The sequence below is a fragment of the Crocodylus siamensis genome, chromosome 5, assembly GCF_052110815.1.
Source record: "Crocodylus siamensis isolate JL-2025a chromosome 5, ASM5211081v1, whole genome shotgun sequence".
Taxonomy (NCBI): domain Eukaryota; kingdom Metazoa; phylum Chordata; order Crocodylia; family Crocodylidae; genus Crocodylus; species Crocodylus siamensis.
In genome coordinates, this window is record NC_143399.1 from 170,183,824 (window position 1) to 170,204,641 (window position 20,818).

At 40.2% G+C, this 20,818-nt stretch overlaps 2 protein-coding genes across 7 annotated transcripts in view; both read left to right on the forward strand.

Moving 5' to 3' along the window:
- Window positions 1–2,896, forward strand: part of KRIT1 (KRIT1 ankyrin repeat containing) — a 42,975-nt gene extending 40,079 nt beyond the window's left edge. For all 6 annotated transcript variants that reach the window (XM_090047062.1, XM_090047066.1, XM_090047061.1 and 3 more), the window contains exon 19: window positions 1,061–2,896. In XM_090047062.1, the coding sequence (XP_089903188.1) occupies window positions 1,061–1,129 (69 nt within the window). In that variant the 3' untranslated portion in view covers window positions 1,130–2,896. The remainder of the gene's footprint in view (window positions 1–1,060) is intronic.
- Window positions 2,897–7,763: 4,867 nt separating this feature from the next.
- Window positions 7,764–18,519, forward strand: LRRD1 (leucine rich repeats and death domain containing 1). The gene is made up of 5 exons (XM_090049807.1): window positions 7,764–10,037; window positions 11,623–11,821; window positions 15,703–15,864; window positions 17,710–17,830; window positions 18,100–18,519. Exons 1-5 carry the CDS (start codon window positions 7,764–7,766, stop codon window positions 18,278–18,280), a joined length of 2,937 nt encoding a protein of 978 aa, XP_089905933.1. The 3' UTR covers window positions 18,281–18,519.
- Window positions 18,520–20,818: the final 2,299 nt, after the last annotated feature.

Here is a 20,818-nt window from a genome sequence, read left to right on the forward strand (position 1 = left end):
TTTGTTCATGACCCTTTCATGTATTCTTGCAACCCTCTTTTGGGTTGTGAACCATGGGTTGAGAAACTCTTAATCTAGTACAACTCCCTGCCTGAGGCAGGATCATTCTTATACAAGCCATCCTATACAAATCCATTGTCTAAGCTCCTAGCAAAACTAGAGTCAACCAGACACAACATAAAATACAGGACCCTGGTAAAGCAGGGGGACCATGGCAGCCAACATCTTGCTGCTGCAAAGGTACTTAAAATAGGATGAAGAAATCCCAGGAAGGAGGCCACACTTCCCACTACAGAGGAAGACAATAACCTCCACAGTCTGTACCACTCTGACCATGGGATAAAATTCCTTCATGACCACAGGTAACGCAAGCATTCTGACCCTCAGCAGAGGGGCAAGACCCCCTAGCCAAGAACCTCTGGTTTTAAGTGCCAGCAGAAGCATTGGCACACCCCAGTGAAAATCCCCAGCCTTGGCTGCAACCAACACCCAATGCTTCTGAAAACCCATGCTCAAAATCAATAGCTCAGGTTCAGACTGGGATGAGGTATTAAGTGGGGTTCTTCAGAGGTCTGTCTTAATTCTAGTACTGTTCAGTATTTTCATTCATGACTTGCAGGATGGAACTGAAAACATACCAAGTAAATCTATGCATTCCACCCCGCTGGGTAGAATAGCAGACATTTTAGATAATTAGAAAAAAGGTCTGAAATAGGATGAAATTCACAAGGACAAATGAAAAGTACTACTCTTTGAAAGAAAGAATCAAATACACAAATATAAAATAAGGTGAGGTTGCAGACTGTAAAAAAGAATCTGAAGGTTGTCTGAGGTGGCTTATGGAGGGTTGATCATGGCTTGAACAGAGGTTGATTTAAATAACCTCTGAAGAGCCCTTCCAGCCCCATTTTTGGTTTGTAGTTCTATGAATTTTTATTTTAATCCCTAAGTGGTGTTAGTAACAGGGATAAGTATAATACAAACCAGTTTATTTAAATTCATTGTGGTTCTTATGTTGTTTGGAAAATTGTAATAGAATTTTATTTTTTTCTTTATGTAGGCTGGTCTGGTCGTAAAACTGCTGATGAAATTAAGCAGCCAGTTACTGCCTAGTGAAAGAAATGACTGACAGATATGGATGGTGGTTTAGGATTACTCAAAAATAACTGTATTTTCATCAAAATACACTTTCACACATGAGTTTTGCATAATGAAAAATGTGAAAGTTTTATAGACATTTTTTACCTTGTACAAAAGCTGCATGGTTTATTTTTTTAAACAAATGTATGCATCATAATTATTTGTATAAAGATATTTTCCCATATAAGCTATTCTAAGTTTTGAGCTAAAACCTAGTAATAAAGATATTGACATGAAAACAGGTATGCCAAAATTAGCATGTGTGGACCAAATAAAATGCAGTATACTTCTGTTCCCAGTGGATTCTGTAAGTTTTACATGTAACTATTATTAAGTACATAAAATCTGAATGTACCTATTACTAGCTTTTAGGTAATGCTGTGGAATACAGTAAAATCTTTACAGTTGATGATAACCTTTGTTAGGCAACCTGCTTGTTAAAAAGAGGAATTACTGAGTAAACTCTACTCCAGCTTCATTAAGAGCCTTACCAATCTTTTATGTAATTACTTTTCATGTGTGTTTAATTTGTTTTTTGTTACATTTGCTAAGATTTGATTGGACTTGAAAAAGTTTTTTAAACTTAAAAAGACATACCAGTATTATTTTAGAATATTGCACAAGGAGAGCTAATAGGAAATATATATTAAAATTTTCAGAAGCCATAAGTGTGTAGCATAGTTACTGTTTTAAAATTACTGGCTATTTACTTTTGCTATACAATTCAAACAAGTTTATGCTTAAAAATAGATTTGTAAAATGCTTCCATTACATAGAAGACATCAGGAACATTCTGTACATACTGCTTACTGGATTCCAACACCCTTGCATTGAGTAAAGTTATGTTCAGCAGGTACTTATTTCCAAAAAGTTCTCAGGCTTATATTTTGCTTGAATTCATTGGCACTCCATATAGAAAAGGATTTGAAGAATCAGGGTTTACAGTACAGAGATAGAAAATGGGCATCAAAAAAGCATGACTTGCTGTAAAAGTATCAGGTCCTAAAAACAACTCACTAATAGGAAATGATAGGATCATCATATTTTTTGCTATTAAAAAATATGCATGACCAAATTTTGACATGCTTTCAGGCTGTTGAATCAGGCCCCAATTCAAATATATACAGTGTTTGCTTAGTGTGGCATTTCAAGCTGCCATACAGAATCTGAAATACAGTGATGAACTCTAAAGTGCTATGCTGTATCTACTGATTTCTGAAATTTCAAGATGGTACGATGTAGTTTTAACCTTATCTCACATTGTGTTTTAACAGGTATAGTGTGGCCAGAATGACTTGCAATTATTTTTCAATAAAGTAAAATATTTGCGTTGACTTCCAAATTTTCAAATAAAAGTTGAACAATTTGACATTGGATATAGTAGGATTTTGCAGTACCTTCAAGTTTGCAATCAGAAGTCTCTAAAAAGCAGGCAATTTTTTTAAAATGTATGCTGGAAAAAGTTGTATACTATAGAACTTTCTTTCAAGATATATCTACACTACATAAGCTTCATTGGCCTGCAGTGTTGTAAATCTTTCTGGAGAGATTGTATTGCCTTTTATTTGAAGTAAATATTACACCAGTTGGTACCATCTATATTGCATCATAGCTATCACATGGATCCAATACCAGAACATACTTTTATCTCCAGCACTTTGTTAGAAAACTAGGAGAAATGTATAATGTTAAGAACATGTATATAAATGTCATAGTTGCATATTTAAAAATAAAATAATATGTCTTTTTTTTCTATCACCTTATTTGTATCTGTTAGCTGCTCTTTGCAACGATGGCCAGATGTACTATTATAAATAGCCCCACCAGTATGCAAATACTACTGAATTAGACTTACTACTTAACCTAGAACAGGGGTTTTCAACCTTTTTGGTCGTTGTACTCCCAGCAGCCGATGGATGAGTGGGGGAGTCACCTGCCCGGCTGTGAAACCTGCGTGTACTCCTGGTTGACAACCCCTGACCTAGAACATCCAATTTCCTATTTACAAGTTATATAGGAGACTGTCTGTCTGGAAGCCTCCCTATGATCATATTTAAGAGTGTAACTGTATACATTTAGAAGATTGCTGCTTGTACAGTGCCTTTGAAAGGATGGAGAAACTGGTTAGTGAAACTTGCATCTCTTCCAAACATTGTCTCAGTGATCTGAAAAAGCTATATAAAGCTTGCAGAGGCCATACAGGGGTGGGATAAGTAAGAAATCAGTCGTACAAAACACCCAAGTAGACTGAGCTCATTCAGATCCCATCCATTTTGATAGGATCACACATCTGGCAGGGAAATGACTACTTTTTGCACAGTGCTGGCCTAAGCAGAACTTGCTGAAGCTGCACAATATGCCTTTCGTTACTGTAGTCTAGGAGGTAACCAACCCTCCAAGCTCCATCGGGCAGCGTGTTTGTTGGCTTTCATTCCAATAGGACATCAAAGTCCAAAATTAGTCATCCTATGTCAGGACTTGCAGGCTTTCCCTGGAGCCAGCCTGGTGGGGCACCAAGACCAGTTATGCCTGGGGCATGCGAACACATTTGTTCTGAGTCCGGTGGAAATGACTGGAGTTGGGATCTGTTCCCTGGAAGTCTTTTTAAGTTGGATGCTGCTACAGACACTGCTGCCACCGAAGGCTACGGTCTCCGTGGCCCTGGGTGTGTTAAATCCGGAGAGAGCAGAGCGGAGCGGGGCTGGGCTGCACCGCACAAGCTAGAGAAGAGAGCGCGCACGAGCTCCAGCTCACTTCATGGCCGTCTCCTTTCGCTAGTCTGGCAGGTGAATGAATCGCTGCCCGGTCCGATCGGCGGTTCGGGGGGCTGCCTGCCTCGGGTGACCTCCACCTCCGCCCAGCTTTGCCCACGTGCGGCCCGGCCAAGTCCCCCACTCCTGTCTCAGTGGGCACAGAGGCGCGAAGGGCCGCGTCGCTGCCCAGTGCGCATGCACCCCTGCATGTGGAGTGACGCGACCCGTTGTCATGGCAACTGGACGCCGGGTCTAAGGAGCCGCGCGGCCCGCCTCGCCCCCGGGCCCGGGCCAGAGCGGAGGGGCTGCCGCCGAGCCCCGGTGAGGGAATGAAGGCTCCAGCCAGCACTCAAGGCTTGCCGCCGGACCAGCTGCTGCGGCGCCTGGGGGCAGCCCTGCCGTGGTGTTGTGGTGACCCGCATCTCCTAGGCCGCCCCCAGCAGCAGCCTGCCCCTCTGCGCCTCCCCAGACCCCCCCCCCCGCCGGCCTGCATGGGGGGCACAAGTCGTGGTATAAGTTACGGGGGAGCTGGGGGTGCTGAACTCCGCCATAAGAGATGAAAGCGCCCTGTAAGATTTGAAAATTGTAACTTGGGGGGCATCTCTGATTTTATTAGGGCATCTGATGGGCAGCCCCATTTTTTTTTCAGAATCCCCCCCCCAAACACACGTCAAAGTGTTGTTCAGACCCCCCCCCACACACACACACACACACGTCAAAGTGTTGTTCAGACCCTCAAGTCGGTCCCTGAAGCTTGCTAAGAAAAATATTTCCATCTATTTAGTTGGTTGAATAAAAGATATCAACCAGGTTTACCCAAAGAACCTTGTTTGTCCTTGGCATAAATCATCCGTAGGCGTCTTACAGGATGGAAAGCAACTGAGATGTAAGAAGAACATTGTGAGTCACGTCTCACCTGAGGCTGTGACCATTTGAGTGCCTGAGGGGCACAAAATCAGACTCCTTTTAAAGCCAATTCATTGTCAGCATTATCTTATTTCCTTGCAGTCCTTATTATTTCAAGTATCTGTGTTTATCTTTACATGTGTATGTTAAGAATACAGCAATGTAGTGTAAGAGTGATGTTGTAGCCAGGATAGGAAAAAAACTATTAGGGTGATATCTTTTATTGGGCCAGCGACGTAGCTGGGGTGAAATTAGATAAATTTCTGAATGTAAGACATCCTTACTCGCCTCTTTGATTATAGGAAGCAACGCACAACAAGTGAAGCACAGCACAGGGGAGGGGCTGAGAGAAATCCTCCAGTGTAGCAGGAGTGCTGATTGTAGCCATATTATTCTAAGGACACAGCAAACAAGGGTTTTTGGGTAAATCTTTTATTAAACCAGCTAAATAGTTGGAAGTGTTCTTTGCAAGCTTTCAGGCACAAACACCCTTCTCCAGGCATAAGAGAGAATCTACTGGTGTTTTGTGTTCTCCTGGGTAGAACAGAAGCCAAAATTCAAAATGCAGGTCTGTGGAAATACAAATGCATGGCAGTGAGGAGATGATGGATGTAAGACAGGTAGTTGGCGGGGGGATGTTGACCTGGTGATAAAATGTAGCTGGTAAAATGTAGAGGTGTTACCTGGGGTTATTGGGTGGCAGGCAGGTTATAATGTGCCATAAATCCAATGAATATATTTAGTCCATGATTTTGTATCCAGTAAATTTATTAAGTGAAGTTCGTAGGCTTGTCTTTGAAAAGTATTCTGTAAATTCCCTTTGAGGATTACAGCTGAGAGATTGGAGAGAGAGTGGTTTTCTTGTGAGAAATGTGCCCCCACAGGTAGTTGGGTATTGTCTTTGATAGATTTTTTGGTCTGCATCCATTCTGGTACACAGTTGTTGTTTGGTTTCTCTTATGTATTTTTCTATCAGGATATTTCATGTACTGGATGAGATATATTACACTTCTGGAGGTGCAGGTGTAAGATTCAGTAATGGTGATGGTTCTGTTGTGGGGTGTAGTTATTGTAGGGGTGGTAGAAATGTGTTGGCAGTTTCTACATTTCTTGTCCTGGCATGATCTGGATGCATTCAGTGTGTTTTGGGTCATAGGAAGTTTGCTTCTGATAATGAGGTTTGGTCCTTGTTTAAAGGCTAAGCTGGGTGGTTCTGGAAAGATCTCTTTAAGAACTGGGTCTTATTCTAGTATGGGTTGCAACTGTCTGAGGATTTTCTGTATAGGTTCCAGGGAAGGATGGTATGTCATAACTAATGGGGTGTGATTCATGGGGATTATCTTTTTTTTGTACTGCAACAATTTTTCACATGACATCTGGATGGCTCTTTCAAAAGTGCAATCTATCTCTCTGGAGGAGTGTCCTTGTTCAGTCAAAGCCCTTTTGAGATTTGCAAGGTGATGGGTGTTCTCAGTGCAAATTTGGTAGTATCAGAGGACTTGTCTGTATATTACAGCTTTCTTCATGAGTTTAGGGTGATTGGGTAGATATACGTGTTGGTCTGTGTGGTTTCTTTTATATGGTGTTAGCAGCCACACAATTAGCAGAAGAGAAGAAGCTGAATACTGGGAGATCAATACCTATCAAAAGAGGAAATGATGGTGGGGGGAGGAGGCAGTTAGTTTCACCTTCCTTGCGTGGAAAAAATTCAAGAGTTGGATAAATTATCTATAAATCCAACATCAATATTTAATCTCTGGTTCTCAGTGACCAGATGGCTTATGGATTTTTGTTCCCAAATTCTCCTTTTAAAGGAGCACCATGGATAGCAAGGACAGAGATGGAGTGGTTGTTCTGTGAGAAATGTGCTCCTAGGCTGCTGGCAGGCCAGGTTCTTTGGGTAGATGTGATATTTTTTTATTAGACCAAGTAGCTGGAATAAAATTCTTTGCAAGTTTTCAGGTGCAATCACCTTTCTTCAGGCACAGGGAGTCTCTGCTGTTCTGTGATCTCCAGGGAATGAAAGAAACTGACAGACATGAAAAAAAACCAAACATTTGACCAGAAAAGGAAGTGTGTTATTTCGACCTGGCTTCCCAGTGTCTATATAGATCAGATGCTTCACCAGGGCTTTTTGGCACTTTTATCTAATAGCTCATTCAATCAGTTATTATATAAATATGCCAAAAAGCCCCAGTGCATTGGGCAAGACGGCTCAAACTAACAATAATAGGCTATGTTTTAAGTATTAACCTTCATATATATATATATATATATATATATATAAGTGAGTAAGCGAAAGTGAAAAAGTAAAAAAAAATAATTTCAGGACCTTCTTAAACGAGTCCCAGGGTCTGATTATATCATGAAATTCCCAAAGAACAAATTTTGTCTCGGGTGCATGGGGGTGTGGGGAGGGGGATGGCTCCTCCCCACTACATGCACCCCTGGAGGAGGCATGAGGGGCATGTGCCCCCTGGCTTTATGCATGGGGTGAGGACAGGTTGCCTGCTGTGGGCTCAGGGCCAGGGGCTGCATGCTGGGCCGGGGCTGCACTCAGGGCAGGCAGGGATGGGGCGGGTGGCAGCAGTGGCACTGGGAGGGCTGGCTACAGGGTGAGCTAAAGCCACCCCAAAATTCCTCACATGCTGTGGCTGCACACATGCATGCGGCATTTATCAGTGATATTATCAGCTACACTGTCCAAAAAAAGCCAATTGCTGCTAATGTCAAATTTCCTTTTATCAGTGCTGATCCAATGTGGACCAATACATCAGTGCACCACTAAAGTAGCCAAATTAAGGACAAATTTTGCTTAAAAATCATAAATAACAAGACTGTTCAATTATTTTATAATCACTAGCTAAGTCTACTAATGTTAAAGTATATGTTGCTTTATTAAATTTCCACACTTTCTTTTTTCAGTATTTCTGAAACTGAAAAAGCATAACAAACATCCCTGCAATGGCTGAAAATTTGCCAGTAAGTACATCTCCTGAAAAAGAGAAAGATGAAATCAGACCAGATCTACATATTGAAGAGTTGAACCTCTTTCAGGAAGAGGTTCCCAAGATTGATACTAGGAAACATTTATTACAATCAATAGCTGATCTTGAAGTGGCTAGAAAATCATCAGTAATGTTTTTTGAAAACAAAGTTGACCTCAAAGCAGATCTACATACCAAAAAAGTGAATGAAAATCTGTTTGAAGTTACTGGAACAGATGCCAATAATGATATAGTAAAATCACTTCAAACTGTTAACAGGATGGAAAAATTATCAGAAAATGTGTCACCTGAAAAAGAGGGGATGGACAACGTAGCACAGTGTAACGATGGTATAAGGGAACCTCCGCAAAATGTTTCGGAAAAACATATCAAGAGAAACGTATTAAAACCAGCTGAAATTTTTCAAAAAGCTGAAGAATCCTTACCTGCTGCTATTTCTGAAATAAAGAGTGATGAATTCCCAGCTGACCTAAATGCTGAAGGACCAATGGGAGTGCCTCAAAAAGTGTCTGAAAGAGATATGGAAAAACAAACATGGTCACCAGAAAACCTGGAAATTTCTCAAAAGTTAGAAACAATCACGTTAGCTGATATCCCAGCTGATATGAATCTTGAAGGACTAAACCAAATCCCTACAGACACTGCTAAAGGAGATGCCAAAATAGGCATGTTGCAATTAGTACAGAATTTTAAAATGACTGAAATGATACCAAAGCACATTTTGTCTGACATAAAATATGAGCATTTCACAGTTAAACTAAATGATAAAAGACTGAGGGAAATCCCTCAAATAGTATTTAAAATCCAAACTTTAAAATATTTATACTTAAACAACAATGAATTGAAAACTTTACCTGAAAATCTAGGTAGTCTAAGAAACCTGGAAGTCTTATCAATTGAAGGAAATGGGTTGATGTCATTGCCATCTGAAATTTCTCTACTGTATAAACTGAGAGTTTTGAATATCAGCCACAACCAACTGTCACATCTCCCTAAAGAGTTATCAAAGCTTGTAAGTATTAAACAACTCTTTGTCAGTCACAATAATATTGAGGAATTCCCTAGGGCATTGGAAGGCCTTGAAACCCTGGAAAATTTAAATCTTGATGGAAATAATCTAATGACTCTTCCAGAAACAATGGTTAGCATGAAAAATTTGAGACAGCTCAACGTTGATTCCAATCAGATCTTAATATTCCCTAAAGTCCTCTGTTACCTGCCAAATCTGATCACACTCAGCATATCTGGGAATCTAATTCAGAGTTTACCAAAGGATGTTAAACAGCTCAAGAGACTACAGGAACTTTCAATGAATCATAACAAACTTACCTTTTTGCCCGTGCAGCTCTTTCAACTGACAAAACTAGAAAAGCTCAGGTTAGACGGTAACAAATTGGAAGTACTTTCTGATAAAGTTGAGAACTTGCAAGAACTTAGTGTTCTTAGCCTCGCCAACAATTTATTCAAGAACATTACAGAGAACCTTTGTAATTGTACCCTGCTGAGACATCTTTTTCTTCATGGTAATCAGTTAACACAACTTCCTAATAATATGCATAGACTAAAATATTTAAAGAAACTTTGTGCCAGTAGAAATAAAATGAACACCTTGGATGACCAACTGTCACATATTAAAGAACTCTCTATTTTAGAGTTTTCAGGAAATGCATTAACACACATTCCTGTTGAAATGAAGAATTGTACACAAATAACTAAGGTTGACCTGAGCAATAATAAACTTTCTCAGTTTCCAGCTGTATTGTGTGCACTGGTTACTCTTAAACATTTAAACCTCAGTGAAAACTGTATTTCAGAAGTAATTCCTGAAATTTCTTTTATTAAACTTTTGGAGCATCTAGATTTGAGTAGGAACAAACTGTCCTCATTTTCTGCACACTTGTGCAGTTTTACAAAACTTACTTACTTAAATTTAAGCCAAAATGAAGTGAATAACATTCCAGCAAACATCTCTAATGTGCAGTCTCTCCAGGTTCTACTTTTAGACCACAATAAATTTGTCTCATTTCCCAAAGAACTGTGTGCTTTAAAGTGTCTACAGACACTTGATCTTTCAGATAATGAAATGCAGAGCATTCCTTCAGAAATTGGTTATCTGCAAGTGATCAGAAATTTAAATTTGTCAAACAATCTTTTTGTATCTTTTCCACCTGAAATATGTAATCTTTCATCGCTGAAGAAACTGGAGTTTTCCCAAAAAAATGGTCTGAAGGTACGTGAAAACAGTGTTCTTTAGGAATAAAAAAGCCCATAGACTTGACAGATTTCTGTACTTCAGAATTATTAACTGCAGTTATTAACAAGATTTCCTCCTAGTAGGCATTATGTCTTTTTGTAATGCACCTATAATTAACAAATAACTGAAAAACAGTTTTTAAAGGAACTAAAATTTAATTTAAGTTTAATTAGCTACTGACTGAAGTATCTTCTTAACATTAATGTTGGTTGTATAGATATTAAATATTCAAGATAATGTAACATAATCTGCTGATTTTACAATAAAATCTCTTTAGAAAGTTTAGGCTTGATATTGACCTCACTGCTTAAATCAGGAATATCTCAATTAGTCATTCTGATTAAAACAAGATTCAAACTGATAGCAATAATCTAAGTGTATCCTACTTAGCACCTCTACTCTGGGCCTTCTATCCAGATAAGTATCATCAGTAGGCAAATGACTAATTAGAATTTTGTGAATAATCCTACCTGGTACTTCTCTATAAAAAAAAGAAAAGAAAATAGTTATTTTTTTATTCTGCCCCTCAGAATTAATGTATGTTGTTCAGTGATTTCTTACAGATTTCAGCATGAGTAATTATACAAGCACTTTGACTAATTATGATACAGAAAAATGCCTTGCACTTCTACAGTTATTTTTTCTGGGCTGTTTTATTTTTGAAAGTTTTTTATGGGGGAGAGCAGAACGACTCTGACTTCTCTTTAGAATAAAATGGGCAGATGTGCAACTTGTGCAGACAAATTCAGACAGTGATACTGGGCCAGTAAAAAAAAATCAGTATAAACATTAGTACTGTTTCTGAAGCAAATCCTTTATCATAACGAGCCACTTATAATTTTAGAATGTAAAGACACACATCTGTTTACATATAAAGGATTATTTGCTTTCATAATCTTTCTTCCACCAAAAATTTAAGAATCAGCCTTTCACCATCTCATTTTTTACAAGCCTTTACCTCCTGGACATTACCAAAGGTATCTGTAACCCATTACAAGGAACTGCTTCCTGTATTTGCAGGGGAATAGAGTATATAATAAACCTGTTCTCCAGACCTGTGCCTTCTGTAATAATTGATTACATTAAGATACTGTTTAGCCTTACCAGAGTAAAAAGTTAAACGAAAGACTTATCCTCATTGGATCTTTGAGTGTTATGAAGAAAAAGGAAAGAGAAGAAAATATTTTCTTTCCTTCTATCTGAAAAAGAGTGGAAGTAGAAAGTGATTTTTTTCCTGCAGAGAGAAAAGTCCTTTCTCTAACAATTCAGCAATATATACACTATCCTATCTTACAGTTTTATCATTGGTCTGATAAAAATGTTCTGGTATTTTGCCTAAAGACAATTCCTCAAGATTCTTTACCTAGCCCCAACATTCATATTGGAAAACAAGTAATTATCCATCAGATTGGAAAGTCAGCAACTTCTATTGATAGAAATTATTCACAGAAAAAACAGCATTTTGCAAATAGGAATAACTACCTGTAGCATGTTGTGTAAACAAATGTTGTTGTAATTAAAGTAATGAACATTGTAATAATAATCTTTATCTCTTTGCCAGTTAACTAAACTTCCAGAGGAGCTGTCTAAACTAATTTGCCTCCAAGAGCTTGATATCTCTCATAATGCACTAAAGGAAATTCCAGAAGGCATAGGGGAATTGAAATACTTGGTCAGTTTAACTGCAAATAATAATTGTATTAATCAGCTTCCTAAATCTATTATTTCACTGAGTAGTCTACAGCACCTTAATTTGAGTGGTAAGTATCAGGTGTCCAATTCCTTAGTTAAATGTAAGCATAAAAATACTGAGCCAGTAAAGGGTATAAATAAGTCAAATAAGGGAAGGGATTGAGTGGCAAATACATAATAATAATAAAAAGATTGGCAGTTTTCATGTATACTGCTGTATCATTCTTACCTTCATTTCATAACCTCTTTGATGTTTAGCATCTCTCAGCATGTTTATGGTAGTTTCCAAATTGTGTTTAATTATACAAATGACCTGATTTTACTATACATGAACCAGAAGACTATTAAAGGCTTGAAATATATTGCAGAAACAGATACTAAGTATTAATCACTATTACGTAAGAACATAAGAACTGCCATTTACTAGGTCAAACCATAGGTTCACCTTGCCTAGTATATTCTATCACAGAGTGACAGACAGTGGATGCCAGAAGAGAGAGTGATCAGCGTATGACCAGAGTTGTTTTTCCATTGGTCCTCTCTCACTTGCAGCCTCCAGAATTTAAGGTCTAGGAAGTTCTAATTCAGAGGCTGTATCCCTAACTCCCATGTTCAATAGCTACTGATGCAACTTTCCTACAAGAATTTTGTCCAGTCCCTTTTTGTCTGGTAACATCCGCAATATCTAGTGGCACACTTTAACTGCACATTATGTGAAAAATAAATTTATTTTGTTAGTTTTAAACTTACTACCTACTAGTTTAATTTTATGGCCCTTGTTTTTTATATTGTGAAAGACAGTAAATAATAAATCCCTATTTACTTTCCCCTCACCATTTAGTATTTTTAAATCCTTATGTCCTTCCTCAAGCATCTGTTTTCTGAACTGAATAGGCCTAACCTCTTTAGTCTTTCCTCATATGAAAGACTCTCCATATCACTAATCATCCCTGTTATTCTTCTTTGTATCTTCTCTAGCTCTATATCCTTTCTGAGATGTGAGGACCAAAACTGGGCACAATATTCAAGATGTGAAATGGGTTTATAAAATGGCATAATGATACTTTCTGCTTTGTTCACAGTCATCTTGGGCAATTCCTCACAGTCAAGGATGATTGTCTTCCATGATTGTCTTATCTGGGTCTGAAGATGGCTGGTGAGGCCAATCCAGGATCAACAGATTCTGTTGCAGCTTGGGCATGTGTTTCTGTGTAGGGTGGGTGGCTCTGGATTCGTAATTTGGTCCGCAACACACTGTTTCTGCTGCTCCTGCTTTTCTGTCTCCTGTTGATGTAAGGTTCCAGAGTCCTGAGATCCTTGCAGTAGACTCTTCCTTCACTTGGGGGAGTTTTGGACAATAATCTCTGATGAGCTGATGATGAATTTTTTCAACTTGGCCTTAAGTATGTCCTTGATGTGCTTCCTCTGCTCTCCTTTTGAGTGTATTTCTTGACTGGTGTGGGAGAATAAAACTTGTTTTGGGAGTTTGGAGTTGGATATCTGGATGACATGGCCAGCCCACCGAAGTTGATGTTGGATGATCATCACCCTGATGTTCATGGTGTTTGCTTGCAAGAGGATGCCAATGTGCAAGAGGAGGCTAATGTGGGTGCATCTATCTTCCTATTGGATTCAAAGGATCTTCTGCAGGCAGCTGTGCTGGTACTTCTCCAGCAACTTGAGGAGTCTTCTGTACTTTGTCCATTGTCAGCTCCATATTGGAGAACTATCATCATGCCCATAGCTATGCCCTGGTTTGGAAGAAGTGCTGCTGTTAAAAGTGATGAAGTGGATGATTTTTGCAATAGGTTGTGGTTGTACATCTGAATGTAGTCCCTATTGTAAGTATTTCAGTGTGGGATATTAGTGTACATGTTAGTGAGATTCATGATTGAAAGTATGGCCTTCTCAGGCAGGTGGTTGTTGTTTTGGATCTTGTTGAGGAAGTCAGTTGTCTTGTAGAGAACTTGCTCTTTGAGTGACAAGCCGTTTCAGGATGATATCTATGAATCCTGATAGCTCTTCAACAAGGGTACTGCAGTTGGATGAGTCTGCTAGGTTACCTTGTTTGTGAATCTTCGGGAGTATATAAAATATTCTTGAGGTGGGAAAGAGAGGATGCCTGTACATGAGCATGGAAGCTGCTCCAATGTGCTGTAATTACAGCACGTCAGAGCAGACTCAATCCAGTCTGCTGGCGTGTGGTAATTACCGTGCTCAGCCAGCCTCTGCGTCTTGTGTATCAGTGTCCCTATGCTTCAAAATGGCAGCAAAGATGCTTTATCTAAAGCTAGTTCAATGAGTTTTAGACAAAGCACCCCAACTGCCATTTTGAAGTGCAGGGACACTGATACAAGAGATGCTCCATGTGCTTTAATTAGAGTGGCTTTCAGAGCTGTTTTAAGTAAAGTGCTCCCCACTTCCCCCATCCCTGGATCACATTTAACAATGCCCTGAGAGATTAATGCAAGCAATTTGTCATGACGGAGGCACAGAAAGGATATGATGTTTTCCAGCAAACAAAGGAAGAGTGGCTGGTGTCTGACAGTTGTCTGTTAGTCTCATTGATGTAGTCTTGAGGACTGAGGATAACTATTTCTTCCTTTGTTTGCTGGTTTGATTACTAATTTGTTGTTGGATCTTAAGGGATTCTAGCTTTTTCTTTGTTAAGGAGAGAGGTTGTAGTATTCCTGGCTTTTGTTGGAAAATTCTCTTGTAGCTTTCTTCCTAAAGCAGTCAGTGTGACTGTTCAATGTATGGTTCTATCTGAAGGGAGGTGTCCAGCCAGATATTTTTTGTTGTTTGTCTTGTTGGCTACAAAGGATCAACTCGCAGGATCATCATAAAATTGTAGTTTATTAGATGGATGCAAAAGTCAGATCATAAACCTTGGGGCTGATCCCCTCAAACGCATACACATTCATGCACACACACACACTCACAGTAGCTAGTTATGAATACTAAGCACTGGTGTCAAGATATAACTATCCCCAAGAGCTGGAGTCTGCCGTCTATGGCCAGCTGAGGCTTCAGTGCGATGTTGCTTCAGAAAGGGGTTGCCAGCTGGTCCTTTTGGCTGGACGGGCAGGGTGCTGGTCAGGTCAAAAAGGGCACCATTGGGGGTCATTCCTCGCTGCCTTTTATCCCTCTCTGGCAGACTTTGGTGACTCCCCAATTCTCAGGATTACCAAATCCAGAGGTCATTGACTTCATGGGATGTCTCCCTTGGTGGCTGCTGGATGGCAGCTGTTAGCCCCAGGGGTCATGTTCACGAGTACGTGCAGTCTCAGGAAGCGGTTGATGAATTTTGATTAATTCATTGCCTTGATGAATAGAGCTCTGGGCACGGTTGATCTGAAGTCCCTTCCTCTTCCATTGCCCTGACCATATCGAAGTTAAAGTCCCTTCACTGACAACCTCTACACTAGTTCAGACTTTGTCTCACCCTCAAGTTCCTGCTGAACTTTCCTAGTTGCTTCTCGCTTTCAGTTCATCCTGTTTCTAATTTTGTCTCCCAAATCCTCCTAAATAAGCCACTTCTTATCCTCTTCTCTCTCTCCTGAACTCATTTTAAATGGTTCCTTTAATTCTTCATTCTCCTTTTTCTATGCTGTCATTGAAGTACTCTTCCATTTCTTGTATACAGGGTGCATCTACACATCTTCTCTCTCAACCTTAAAATTTACTAGTCTCTGATTTACTATTTGTGTCTGTTTTATAAGCCTGATCCAAACTCTGTGGAAAAAATCCTGTTAGGTTCCAATAGCTTTGAATCGGGTCTTAAATAGTAAACTTCTTGAGGCAGAGAGAACATTTCCTCATGTGTGTAGTGATGAGCTCGTTATCAGAATAAAAAGTAAAAGCTTTTTATGGTTTTACTGCTCATTCCAAAATGTTTTTAAATTAACAAAATGCAAATATAATCAACTATTTGCATGTATTTTGTCAGGAAATCAGCTGGTAACTTTGCCTGATGGTCTCCATCATCTTCATTTGCTGACAGATATAAATTTTGATGGGAATTCTCTTATCAGACCACCACAGGAAGTCTGTAAAGGAAAACAACTACATACCATTGTACGCTATCTGGAAAGTGCTGATGAAAGAGATGGTATGTTAAGAACAAATACTTTGTAAGGCATTCTATAAAGCATTTTGTTAAAGTATTAAAGGTAGCTTACTATAGCAGCTAGTAATCAATGTTATTACTTTAAGAAGTCAGTATTGGTACTGTTTCTCCTCTGGTGATTTTAGTTAGTGTCAACAGCACTTAAAACATGATTAACCTACAGTATACCTAACTATAGCATCAAGTGATGGTAAAAGGTCTTTAAAGGATTTTAAATAGTCTTGGGTAAGATCTTGCATACAGGGATTCTTTATCTTTAATGAAAAAGGAGTTATAGCTGTACAGCAGTGACTAGTACTCTTTTCAGAGGGGGAAGTTGACAACCAAAACCAGAAACATGATCTAGGACAGTGGTTCTCAACCTTTTTTGTACTGGGACCAATTTGCCAAGATTGGTGGCTTGTCCTGACCCACAACCACAGCCCAACCGACAGGCGTCTGCCTCCCCTGGCCTTGCTGGCACCACTCTCCCCCAAGCTCAGGCCAAAGGGTGCCACTGGTCTAGGCATGCAGCTCCCTGCTGCGAAGGACCATCCCCGCCTCCTTTTCCTGCTGAAGGGCCAGGTGCCTTCTCCCCCCATCACTCCCCTTACCCTGCCACAGCCCCGTACCAGGCCACTGTCCCCAGTGCTGGCAGGCAGGGACATGTGTGTGCATACATGCACAGAAACATATGCCCCTGCAGCCCTCTGGAAAGTCCCCTGGACCTCCATCCCCTGCCGCCTACATTTACCTGCATCCAATGACTGGGGCTGCTCCTACAACCCAGCTTCACTCTATGTTGGTCACGTGCATGTGCACATATGCGCCTGCTGCCTCCAGTCATCCCAAGTAGCCACTTGCACACTGGAACACTGCCAGCCTACAAGGGGAAACCCATGCTTTCATGGTTTTTTCTGGCAACCTGATCCCAACCCTTTCAAATATTCTTGCAACCCACTTTTGGGGTGCAACCCACTAGTTGAGAAACACCGATCTAGGAAATACATTGAAACAAAAATAAACAGGAATCCAAGAAGTGTAAAGTTAAGGCCACAATTCTCACACCAGATCCTAAACTAACAACTCTGCCATTTTGGGAACGTAATGTAAAATGAATACCTCAAGTAGAAGTCAGGGTAGATTTGTACCTTATAGACAAACTAAAGTAGATTGTATATATAGCACAAGCTTTGTGAGGCCAAACTCACTTCAGTGTCTGATGAAGTGAGACTAAGCTCACAAAAGTGTGTGATTATAAATATATATATTTTTATATATATATATATATATATACACACACACACACATATATATATACACATATATATATATTTAGTTAGTCTGCAACAGGGGCGGGCAATTATTTTGGGCAGAGGGCTGCTTATTGAGTTTTGGCAAGCCATTGAGGGCCGCATGACAGGCAACTCAGGGCAGATTAATATTAATTTTCTAAATTTTTTAGGGGCCCTGTGGGCCAGATAGAATGGCTTGGCAGGCAGCCCACAGGCCTCATTTTTTCCACCCCTGGTCTACAGGGTACAAACCTACCTGCCTTCTATTTGACTTCAGTTGACATGGCTGATGACATCTCTCTGCTAGTGAATCTCACCCATTCCTAGTACCACCTGGCACTTTCTCAACTCCCCAGAATTCATACATACGAACACATGCATGCATAGATACATTGTCTTAGCACCAGAGGAAAATGTGCCTACATGTCTCTATCTAAATTGTTCTTGTTTGGGTTTATTAAAGGGAAGAGCATTTATTAAAGGGAAGAACCCTTTAATAAAAAGGTTTTATAAATTGCATTTTCTAAACAATAACACTTACGTTTATATTTAGATAAAATCCTGCATAAGATATTAAAGATAATTGCTGGAAATGTTCCCCTTGAACATCTTGAATTTTTTTGCCAGAAACTCCAACTTACTAATGCTGAAATTAAGGATCTGGAAAATAACAGGTTAGTTACAAAATAATCTAAAAAATAATTTTATTCTCAATATACTTTAGTTTCTCTTATTATTTTATACCATTTAATAAGTATTTATAACATGTATATATGTGCATTATAGAATACTAAAATATATTTAAATTTTCATTATAGAGCTTCTGCTATTTAGTTTATTTTAAAGAATTTTAAATGTATAATACTATTCAAATAAATCTTAAGGCTTTGATCCTTGACTTTCTTGAACACTCCTTCAGTTTGCTTTCTTATTTTTTTCTTAGGGCTCTTGAATTGGAAGGAAAGATCTCTTGTGCACTGGGAATTTGGAAAAGTGAAAACCAAATACTGACTCCTGCTGAAATGACAGATCAGTTGATTAGAATCTTAACAATGACTGGCTTGCATTACCTGACCAACAAAGTGAAAGCTTTAAAACTCTATACACAAGCAGTAAAATTCTAAATACTTGATGCACATATAAGTATTTCTATTTGAGAACAGGATGGAGACTTCTGGGTTAACTTCTGAAAATATTATGGCTATGATTGTGCTATAACTTAGGAGGAGCTGAATAATCAGAAGTTTTTAGAACGTATGTCTCTCTCAAACATTTATTGAGCTAAAATGAAAAAGCCTCTTACTGTATACTTCCTAATCACCTACAGACTGAATTTATCAGTTCACTATATTATACGGTCTGATCCAAAGTTTGCTGAAATTGATAAGAACATCTCAAATTGAAGGATTTTTTAAACTTTTAAAGGACTTTTTATTATATGTATGTTTAATGTAGAAGGTAGGGCAGTGTAGCACCTTAAAGACAAACTAATTCAGAGAAGCATGAGCTTTTGTAGGCAACAATATACATTGTTAGATGCTGTTACCTTCTGCCTGACTTCAGACTAACCCAGCTAAACCATCTCTCTGTTTAACGTAGTGACTGTGCACACTGTGCCTTTTAAATTACTCGTATTACAGTTACTAGACAATTGCCTGTCAAGAATGATGGCGGTGGGGGATGACAGGGGGAAGGGGGCTGGGATGGAGTGCCACCACCTAACGCCTCATGCTGCCACTGTTCTGCCTCTTGCAGGGATCAGGGTGGGGGAGCTGAGGCCAGCGCTGCTGACCTTGGCTCCTCTACTCTCTGTCCAGTCCTTGGCGTGGCTTCAGAATCATGGCGGCACTCCCCCACGCTTGGAGCACTCTGATTGGCTGTTTCCGTTAGCTAATCAGAGTGTGAATAAAATGTTACAGACAGACAGACCTACGCCTTTATAATATTAGAATTTCCAGGGATAAAGCAGAATGCTCAGGGGTTGGGACATGAACACATTTTGAGGGAAAGGTAATTCTTGGCTGCTTGATAATGAGAGGACATGCTGAAAATACACAAGTAGTATTGGCCTCTGATATGGCATTCTGTCTCTAGTTTTGTCTGATAGTGACACATCCACGCACAAGGATGTGAACAAGGAATGTTGTAGTTTCATTGAAAAATGGGAAATAAGTTATAGCAGGGCTGTTTGACTTGTGAGCAGCTGGGGGACAATACACCACACAGACTGCACACCTCCCTTCCTCCCGTCAGACAGCATGGGGCCTCTAGAGGTAGAAGAAAGGAGAAGACAGATTCATATAGTTTATTGGACACATGTTCAATGTATGGCACTGCAGGGTGTCCTGGGATCACTAATTTTGCTTCAGGCATTGTCTTGTTTACCAGTCTGCAAGCAGATGCACATTAGGCCCTATGCTTCGAATAGCCTGTGTGCAAGCAACACCAGATCTGTTCTCAGACTTCGGGTGTATGTCAACTGAAGTCAAAAGTGTAACTAAAGGATGTGTGAGTGTTCCCTCAGTAGCTTTAGTTGATTAACGATAGCTGCCAGTGTGCATGCCAGGATGGGTTAGCAACCTGAGTCCCAGAGTGCCCAATGGGCTTGCACAGCTTCCATGGTTCTGCTGCATTTTCTCTGTTATCATGGTCCTGGGCTCTTCCTGCACTGGCAGGCAGAAAGGGCTGGGAGCCCTGTCAGCTGATGGGAGCTTGCAGGTGCAAGGGGAATCCAGGATCATGACCTTGGTTTTCTCCCTGCACAAGGAATAAGGCATGCTTGGATCTGACATGGCACACTCCTATGGTTGGGACCACACCTTCAGCTGATGGGGCTTGGCCCAAGTTGTCTGCTCCAGCTGAGTAGGGAGGTGTGCTCTAGCCACCCAGCTTCTGGCCTGGGCCACTGCAGACATGTGGCTGCATTTTCAGAATCAAAAGTCTGTTCACTTGTTTATCTGTTCAACCTACACGGGTCAGACTAACCTGTAGTGATTCAATTGATTCAGCCTCTGGCTTTTTGACTGTCTGTACTTATTAAGAAAGAGGGCAGCTGAATAGGTAGACAGTTACCAGAATAGTTTTTTTATACACCTTTGACTTCCCAGGCTTGCACACATTTCTTGATGAAAGCTGCGCTGCTCCTATTTCTAGCCAAGGACAAATGTGGCTGGTGTGGCAAATTCACAACATGCAGAGAGCAGACAAAGACATAACAGGACTGGCTAGAGGAGCCCTCAGTGTCTTCAGAGCAATCCATACCAGTGGTTTTTAACTTTTTTTGCCATAGTGGGCCACATTTACAGCTCTCAAGGTGTTATGTGGGCTGCACCCACACAACTTACTTTCTGTGGTTCCATTTAAAAACGTTTTAACAGGATGTCACGTAGGCTGCAGCAGTCTGCTGACTCGGCTCACGCCGCCCGCGGGCTCAGGATCTACGCTATGGCTCCAGAGCTCAACCTCAGCTGCCCTTTCCTTTAAGGTAGTCGAAGAGTGATGCTGTGGCCAGGGCAGTCCAGAGGTTACGCTTCTTCGGGTGGTGTCTTTTCCTGGACCAGCTGTACAGATGGATGGAGAGAGACCAGCCTTTCACCTGAGGAAGACCCTCCTGCTTTTTTTCCCCAAGCTCCTTTGGCGCGACCCAACGCCAGGGCCGGTCC

Excerpts from the sequence above, each read along its gene's own strand:
- LRRD1 (XM_090049807.1), top strand. The coding sequence starts at position 7,764 with ATGGCTGAAAATTTGCCAGTAAGTACATCTCCTGAAAAAGAGAAAGAT. Across the intron at positions 10,038-11,622 it reads CCCAAAAAAATGGTCTGAAG|TTAACTAAACTTCCAGAGGA; the intron begins GTACGTGAAAAC and ends TCTCTTTGCCAG. Across the intron at positions 15,865-17,709 it reads AAGTGCTGATGAAAGAGATG|ATAAAATCCTGCATAAGATA; the intron begins GTATGTTAAGAA and ends GTTTATATTTAG.